This window comes from Simochromis diagramma, unplaced genomic scaffold, assembly GCF_900408965.1.
Source record: "Simochromis diagramma unplaced genomic scaffold, fSimDia1.1 OVJJ01000753.1, whole genome shotgun sequence".
Taxonomy (NCBI): Eukaryota; Metazoa; Chordata; class Actinopteri; order Cichliformes; family Cichlidae; genus Simochromis; species Simochromis diagramma.
In genome coordinates this window covers 10,474,319-10,483,511 of record NW_024387523.1, presented here as the reverse complement: position 1 = coordinate 10,483,511, position 9,193 = coordinate 10,474,319, and the positions used below count along the sequence as shown (strand labels likewise).

At 43.7% G+C, this 9,193-nt stretch overlaps 1 protein-coding gene across 2 annotated transcripts in view; it reads right to left on the bottom strand.

Moving 5' to 3' along the window:
* znf704 (zinc finger protein 704) overlaps positions 1-9,193 on the bottom strand; it is a 61,046-nt gene that overhangs the window by 9,718 nt on the left and 42,135 nt on the right. For both annotated transcript variants that reach the window (XM_040020624.1, XM_040020622.1), the window contains exons 3-8: positions 7,028-7,131; positions 5,671-5,948; positions 2,257-2,357; positions 1,743-2,037; positions 546-683; positions 378-469 (exon numbers count right to left, since the gene is read on the bottom strand). In XM_040020624.1, coding sequence (XP_039876558.1) covers positions 378-469; positions 546-683; positions 1,743-2,037; positions 2,257-2,357; positions 5,671-5,948; positions 7,028-7,131 — 1,008 coding nt within the window. The remainder of the gene's footprint in view (positions 1-377; positions 470-545; positions 684-1,742; positions 2,038-2,256; positions 2,358-5,670; positions 5,949-7,027; positions 7,132-9,193) is intronic.

The following is a 9,193-nucleotide window of genomic DNA, read 5'->3' as shown; positions in this document are numbered from 1 at the left end:
GTTAAAACAGAAATGCTGAAGCATGATGGTTTCTATGTAATGAGTTTAAAATAGATTAAAATTTCACTTTCTTAAATAACTGATGGAACATATTCAACTTTTTACATTCTAATTTTTTGAGGTGCGTCCATATGTTGGAAGAAATTTCCTTTTTGCTAAGGAAAAACATGACATCTGTCTCCTCCCAGTCCCACCATTGTGCTAAGCTAACTGGTTCTTTTTAATTACGCCACTGACTGCAGAGATAGATAAACACATACCAGAGCCTTATTCCATTTTTCAGGTTGCACCAAACAAGCTGAAAGAGAAAGGTTTAATTCGACCTTTAACTGAAGCTATAACCAGTCATAAGGTGAGACTCTGTGAGAGTCCAGTACCTGAGGGCAGCGGTGGCTCTGGGAGGGGACGAAAGCACTGCAATGGTCTGGGAACGTTGGTCACCAAATCCTTGGCTTTTACTGGGAGACACCTGGAGAACGAGAGCAGATCATGAATAAGAGAAAGACGAGCTGCGTGAAAGCAAAGGCTGAGCCAGGCTTTCTCACCGTGGTCCCGGTGAAAGTGACGGGTGGCGACTGCCAAGAGATGCTGAAACTGGAGCTGTTGGTGGGAGTGAAGCTGGTGGACGCCGAGCCGGCCGAGTTGTTGGTGCTGCTGGACGGGATGGACACTGGAGCCGTGGCCTGAAGGCAGAGGTCAAAGGTCACTATTTTTAACTTTTATTTTAATTCAGCATATTGGAATACTTTTATTTCTTTTAGTATTTGTTAATTGATGCAGAGCTTCTTTGTATTGGGATGTCAGACAGTGGTTAGTGAAATCCTCTTACGAAGCCTCAAGCTGAACATTTTTTTCTGCTTTGAAACTCGATTTAATGATCAAGCGCCCTGAAGCATACCTTGCTTTAATCTCTTTTTTTGCTTCCAATTAAAGCCATAATTTATAAAATTATCATTTTGTGCTCAAGACCATAAACTAATCAGAAAAGTGTTAATGATGTCACAACCAACAGAGCTGAGGGTCTGTTCCCCATAGACTTAGTATCAACTGGAACCAGGGGAGTCTCCCCCTGCTGGCCATTAGAAAGAAAGCAGGTGAATGACTTCCCCTTTTTTTTACCCAGAAACTACACCTGTCCTTTACATACAAGCTATGTGTATACTGCAGGCTACTGATTGGCTGGAGATGGGACTTTTCCATCTTTTCTGACACTGAGTTTACCCAGAGGAGGTTTCTTTTTTTTGGTCAGATTTCTCTTTCTATTACATTTTTTTGTTAAAAAAAACCCCTCTTTGTTATTTTCTAGGTGAGGTAGATTTTAATGGTTGGATAAATATACTTTATTCAAAGAAGGTTTTTTTCAAGGCAGATTTTTGGCCTTTATCAGAAACATAACTACTCATGTCAGACCTCAAGCGTGCAGCTCTGCATTAATATTAGATGCACAGATATTAATGGAAAGCTAATGGCGGTTATTCTTCAAACAATAATCTGAAAACCGAGGCTAAAATAGATAAATTGTGTCATTTTTCAACCTTTAATTAATTATTCAAACCTGCTGCTTGTGTGTTGATAGACCGCAACTGTTAGCACAGCTGCTATAGGGAGGGAGGGACCACAAGTCGCTGCGAGATCTTTAGTGTGTTTACGAACACTGTGACACATCGTCAGCGTAACAAGGACCTCGATAGTAATGTGTGAGAAACTGAGGGACGTATACAGAGCACATCAGTCTTCATCACCTGGTAGGCATGGTCCGTGTGGATGAGGTAGAGAGCGCTGGGTGCAGAGCGGCTGAGCGGCGTGGTGCCGCCGGCGTGGGGCTCCTTGGTGTCAGAGGGTTGAGTCGGTTTATGGGAGTCTGGCAGCTGGCTGACCGAGGGGAGAGGAGACGGGGGAGGAGGCGGGGGAGACAGGACAGAGGGTGAAGCTGGGGACAGGCTGCTCAGCCCGTCGGCCACCGAGTCCGTGTTCAGCTTAATCTCCGTGTAGTAGAAGTCCTCCTCACCGTCGCTGAGGTCTGAGTCACAGTTACGACTGGGAGACGAGCGCAGGGGCAGGACAGACAGAAATACATCATGAATGTAAATCTCCACCTAAAGGTCAGGTTAGCATCTATCCAGTATCACTGGGACATATTACTGTGCTGATAACCCGTAAGTCATTAACCAGAGGCAGGACATGAGCAGCAGAGCCGTTTTTGAGTCTTCGAGTGGACTTTATCTCAGGTGTGTATGCAGACCGTCTGTGTCTTACCCCAGGTGGATGGTGCGGATGTGTCTCTGAATGCCAGCGGCAGTACTCAGCACCTTGCCACAGTTCTTCCACAGGCACTTGAACATCACCTTCATGGAGTTCTGCAGGAGACACACAGCACATCAGTGTTTCGCTGGCGCTCTGATGCCAACTTCAGAGAGTCACACGCAACAACTGCAGGGTACATAACAAGAAATCGTACACATGAAAGCTTCCTTCTCTGAAGGATGTGTTTTTTAACATCTGCCATTAACACGGAAAAAGTTTATCTGCACCACAGACATGTTCAGATAAAGGTTACAGAAAAATAATTTTTTAGGTTATAGAAAAACTCTCATTTTCATTAACGAGCAGGTGTACCTAATCAAGTGGACAATGCACAGTATAAACTCACTGATAACATTACAGTTCGTTTAAGACTGCACAGAAATGAAAATTCGCTCAGGTAGCAAAGTAAGTACAAAAAAATATATCCACTGTACTATTATAATCCATTTAAAAAGTGTAAAATTTAAATTGCAACTTGCTCTTTCTTTTGCACATCACATGCCATTTTATTTTAAACGAACAAACACATACATAGAAATCACAACATTCTGATGTAGGGGCTGTTTTTAGAGTAAAATAACCATAATTTACAAAATTAAAGCGATATATGGAGATAAATGTAATTTCTCAGATTAAACATGCTGCTGCACTGCCTCGCTAACTGTTCAACGTCATACCTGTCCTAGATTAAAATGCGGATATGCCATGTTTACGTTGGGAATTTAAAGGATTTAAAGGACTTTAAAAATGCAGTCTCCTTCAGAGTGATCAGTTTATGATACCATATTTAAAGTCTTTGCGTTACACTATAAAGTGTCACTTTGAAATGATGTAGATTAAAACCAGGGAGGAAAACAAAATAGACACACAGCTTTAATGCAGCATCTATCTCTGGTGTTACCGTGGACACAATGGCGGTGATGCTCCAGTGTCTCTGATCTGCCTAATGTAATTAAACCACCGGCGTCCTACAGAGACCGTGTATTGTTTTCATGGAGTAAAAGAGCCCCGTGAACTTCCTCCCTGCCCTCCTGCACTCTCGCTCCGAGCTATTATAAACGGTCTTATACCCACGTCTGTCAAGCTATTGTTACGCAGGCTGATTTAACTTTGACAACATGTTTTATTTCTAATTTTCTCTCTCTTTCAGAAACACACTCTCACACATACACACAACAATCACGTGCCCCCCTTCCCCGATTGCATTGTTTTGTCTTTGCGTAACAAAAGCCGATTTTGTGTGTTGGCGAGCGTGTGCGCCCCTTTAAAGCAACATTTCACAGTTAATTAAATGGGGAGCCTCAAACGGTGCGGCGCTGCCAGGAGAAAAACAAGAGCACGCGAGTAGCATGTAGATAAGTTCACGAGGAAGCCTGGCATCTGCACGTATAGATTGTGTGAGTGCGACTTGTCAAGCCAACATTATAGGAGCTTTCGGAGACGCTGTTCAAGCATCCGTCTGCGCTCTCTTCCTTTTTCATGTAATTCCTGTTAGTCACTCTTTAATTTTTCATCCACAACCTTCATCTCTCTTCCCGTTTCTCCCTCTCTTTCTCCTCCCTCCACGCCCTTCTTTGTGATCTTCCCAATTATCCGAGTACACTGCGCCAACGTGGAGCTCACTAAAGAGTCTATCGATTTTTTCCCCCTTTTCTTTTCTTTTCTTTTTTTTTAGAGGGCCAGCAGAATCTTTTCTGTTTGCCGTTGAGGGTATTCAAATCATTACTGTGTTTTTGAGAGGAGCTACACACGAAGGCTGAGGAAGTAATTATTAAGGACAAATGTCTGGGGAGGACACACTCAAGCAGCGAGAACGGAAGAGAGAGGGCAGAAAACAGAGTCGAGAGCAGGGGAGAGGAAAGAATGAAAGGAGGGGGAGATGGATGATACCGTCGGCAAACTGGCACAGAGGAGCGCCGATAAGCAGAGGAGAGCCCCGAGATGAAGGCAGAGAGAGAGAGAGAGAGAGAGCGACACAATATACGTCGGACAAAATAACGAGTGACAGCGTGGTGTAGATGTGATGAGCTGTCAGTGGCGCGTAGTGATGAGACGAGGTGAAATGATTAGTGTGAAAGAAAGTGTGTGTGTGGCGAGGACGCGTGACACGAAACTCAAGACCGGAGCAAAAAAGGCTTTGTGTCCTTTCCTGTCCAATTTCCCTCTCCGCCTATCAGTCAGAAACTAAATTACATCGGTAACCTCACAGGTTAATATTGCAGAAGAGGAATCAGCCAGCTCATGTACATGTGGCGGGATCTCAAAGACAAGTTCACGACCTTTATTCTTACCTCCAGATATGCCTGCTATCAGGATCAGTGCGACTGTTTCCTTCAAAAAAAGCTTTTAATCCACCACACGGTAATAAAAGTGAAGCCACAAGTGGGACAAAAGCACCTGGGAAACATATCATCGTATCTCCTTCCCTTAACCCCGTGATGATTAACTACTAACAGTGCTGATGTTTAACAATGAAAAACTGCTACCATGTTAATATGGTTGTATCAGAAATAATCCAGTGCAGATAACTCCCTGATTGACAGTCATTCTTATTTCGCTTGATGCTGCATTGATGGCAGATGTTTACCAGGTAACTTGGCTGCTGATTGTTATCCATGAAGCGTAACTGCTTTTGTACAGTTAAAGTTCTTCAACAGTATTTTGAGTCTAAAAACACACACTAACAAAAATTAAGTTTAACCATTGAGTTTGGCTCAAATCTTTATTGGCTTCGTCTCTTTTCTGCTAAATTTACAGAACCATCGAGATGATATTAGCATAAATTCAACTGACTCGAAAAATCGTGTTGGGAAAACACAGCGTGCAGTGGTTTTCATCATTTTGAAGGGGCATTTGATGCTCGTCCTTGTTTTCTGTGTATATGATTTTCCCCGTACAGCAGTGATACTCGCTTTAAAGATTTCAAATAACGAGGTCAACGCATGTACAAATAATCCCTCACAGGGAGTCGGCTCAGGCTGCAGTCTGCTATAAACACTCTGTTTCATGTGTTTTTTGTCCTACTCTTGGCTCTGTCATTGAGTAAGGATATAGCTAATATGATCACCTCAGTGGCCTCACCCTCCTCCACCCTCTCTTTAAAAGAAATGTGCCTTAAAAAGACCATCTGTGTCAGACAGGGGAAGCGCATCAAGATCACAAGGCGAGAGGCAGGGTACACCCTGGACAGGTCGCCAGTCTGTCACAGGGCTAACACAGAGAGACAGACGACCATTCAGACTCACATTCACATGGATAATCTAGAATCACCAATTAACCAAACCCCACTAAACTCATGTCTTTGGACTGAAGCCGGAGTATCCGGAGAACCCACACAGGATTTTTACCCAGCTAAACGGTATTCACCTTGCGCTTGCGAGGGATGGGCTCATCAAAGAGCAGGCTGCTCCCGTCCTGCTCATCCAGAATGGGGTCTTCAGGTCCTGCGGGGCCAGGCCCCACCCCTCCCAGGCTGGGTACACGGAAGGGCTTGAAGCTGTCTGCAGAGAGCGGTGGGGATGGTGTGGAGGGGTTGGACTGATCGCTCGGAGCAGACCAGCTCCAGTAGCCCCCCGAGGAGCTGTTGCTTGATGGGGTGAAGGGTCCAGCCGAGCCGTTGTCTTTCCACGATCCACTCAGACCCTCTGAAGACACAGAGGAACAGGAGATGGAGAGTTTATCTAACAGAAGCTCAAACTTCTTTAGTTATATCTGTAAATGCTACAAACACAACAAAGGATGAGATCAAGACATCCAATTAGGTTCAGACAGCTATATTTGCACTTCACAAAAGAAAGAGCCTCCCAGAAGCAGTCTTCGCTATGACACAAGAAAATAAAGGTTACTCTCCTGTTGTGTGATTCCACCGAGACACTTCCAAGGTCTTCTTTTTTTTATGATCAAAGAAGAGTTTCTTTTGAATATCAGCCACAAAAGGCATTTCACTTAGTGAAGCAGGGGAAAACTGTGCAGTGAGTGTATGTGTGTGTGTGAGAGAGACAGAGACCCAGGTTGGTTTAGTGAAGCTGCTTCCTGGCAGGGTGCCTCTCTCTTCTCTCTTCTCTCGTTTCTTCGGCAGAACATTTAACATAAAAGAGGATGTGGCTCAGCAGCAGCACGGGCTCTGAGTGGTCAGAACAACAAGACTATTGGTTCATTTGAGAGATATCAGCAGTGCTCTGTGTTCCGTGCACGCTGTGTGATCTCAAACTACATGACTACATTTAGATAAAAAGTGTACAGTTAGCATTTAAAGCCCAGTTTGTTCATCTGTGCATGACGTACGGCAGTGACACCACGTGCACGGTGGTTGGCTGCGCGTCTGCTCGGCTGGAAGGACAGCAGGCTGGTTACAAAGACCGCCTAAATGGTTTCACGAGATTGCAGTTATGGGGCATTTTGGACTTCCGCCACTTTGCCGAGTGGCAGAGATCCAGACTCATTGTGCTTTTCTTTGGATTTCCACAGCTCATTGATGAGATGATCCTACAGCACAGCAGGTGGCAGTAATTTATCAACCTTAAGCTTCCACATGCATTCACAAGATAACAGCTGTGAGGGAATGAAACACAGCGTACAGGAAAACACACAAATTATTGGCTCAGCGACTTGTTTTAGTTCGCTTTTCATAAAACTTCTGCTATGTTATTAGAAAAATAGCCAAGTGACGCATAAAAAGGAAATATTTATTTACGGCTGTTTATTTAGTACTAATGATGCTTACCACTGACTCTCACAGGTGGGCTCCTCACCAGCGGGCTGGTAGAGAGGCTCGTCAGCACCATAGCGGCCGTCACTTTGTCCATATCCACTTCCTCCTCCGACCGCCTGTGGAAACAGAAACAAAAGAAAACTTTACTGAGCTGCTTCCAATCAGTTAAAGAGAAAGACCTGATAACTCTCTTCTTCACAAATAAGTCCAGACTATTACACTTTTTTCTTTTTAAAACGGATAACAATAAACACACTACAGGCACATTACCATTTACAGGAAGCTCGAGAGCTCAACATGTGTTTGTCTTCTTCGCTCCTCGGCCCGGTGTTTTTAGAGGGAAAGCAGATGTTGAGGTTTCCATGCTGCTGCGATGACTGCAGCAAAAAACTGCTAATTACATTCAAGTTGGGTTTTTTTGTTTGAATGATGCAATCACCCAGACACCATTAAGAAAAATAAACAGCTAACAGAATAAAATACAAATAGAAACTAGGAAACTGATTTACTGCACAGGATGTTGCAGGCTGCAGAGATGACACACTTCACCCCTGTTGTTAAAAAACAACAACAACAATAACAACAACAACACCCAGCATCATTACTGATGCATGCAAAAACTGGCTTATTCGCTTTAATGCTGATTTTATCTGTTGTCACGCTCTGTTTTGTAATTTTAACTTATTTTATGTATTTTATGACTATTGTTCCTTTTATTAATTGTGTTTTTGTAAGGTGACCTTGGGTTTCTGAAAGGCGCCCTCAAATAAAATGTATTATTATTATTATTATTATTATTAAAAAAATAATAATGATGAAGAAATACGAGGAAGTCACATAAAAAAAATTCAATATTGATCGTCTCTGCAGTGTTGCAGTATTCTGCTTTGTGCATGATCCTACTGATAAAAAACATAAAACAACAGGGCAGGATGGAAAAATGAGAGAGCGGGGACATGTAATAACATTCACCGCCTCTTCTAATGGACAGAACAAAGCACCGCTGTCACACCCACCGCTGAATACCACAGTCAAAGGCTAGATGTCGTTCTCAGTGTTTATTTTTGGAAGGGTTTTGAGGCGCACACGCTCGGTTTCAAGTTGACTCAGTTTAAGAAGAAAATAAACACAGCTGACATTGAAACTTAAGGTTACTAAATGCATCCGTTTTGTGTGTAGATACAGAGAGGAAAGAAAATGTGAGTCTAGCTTTATCTGCTAAAAGTTTTCCAGAGTGGAACCGGCCTGCAGAGAAGAACAAGGTGCGGTTTTGCTGCTTTGGCAGCAGGAATAGGAGAAAGAAATTTTAGGTCAGTGTTTGGATAATTGACAGCTCTCCTAAAATGTTTATACATGGAGAAAGACGACTGGTTATTTGCTAAAAGAAGAGTGCAGCTGTTTAATGACTGCACGCTGATGAGCCACTGACAGGGTCACGTCCATGCAGCGGTGAAAACACTCAAACACATAAAGATGATCTCTACCGGGAATGCTTGCTGGAAGGTAATAAGTAAATCTGCGGTCTCAGGTGAAACGGTAACTAAATGTTAATTAAAAGCGGGTTTCATTGCCCAGAACAGCGTTCTTGCTGACTCAGAGTGGGCCTCTGGGAAGCAACAGGAGAGGAAGTGTGATCAGTCATCGATCAGCAATGTGTCAGCCACACTGGCCTAGAGACCAGTCAGGGTAGGGAAACGTGTATGTCCTGACAGGTTGGTGAGTGTTTGCTGGAGGCTGCTCCCTGTTACCAGGTGAAAGTGGTCACAGTGAGGGTGCAGCGCCAAAAAGTTCCTTGTGATCTCTTTGGTCCCTAGCAGATTGACACGGTCGCCAAGGGTTTGCATTGAAGACACCAAGTGATCGGCAAAGACTCGCCATTTACTCTCTGAGCTTTAGTAAAAAAGTGTGAAACGAACTGGAAACGGAGAACGTTCACCTTAAAACTTTTAAAGCTATGCCTCAGCAAAAGATGCAGCTTTGAAGGTGAGCGTTCGCAGTTTCTGGTTTGCGTCGCACCTTTTCAAAGTTCACTGAAGCTCAGTGAGTAGTTTGCAAGCATTTGCAGTCTTTCTTGCACACCATCTACTCCTGACTGAAGCGATTGTGGGGGGGATTTCGTTCCAGCGTGGTATTCCTTCTTATGACCAATTTCATGCTGGCAGCAACTTCACCAGCGAC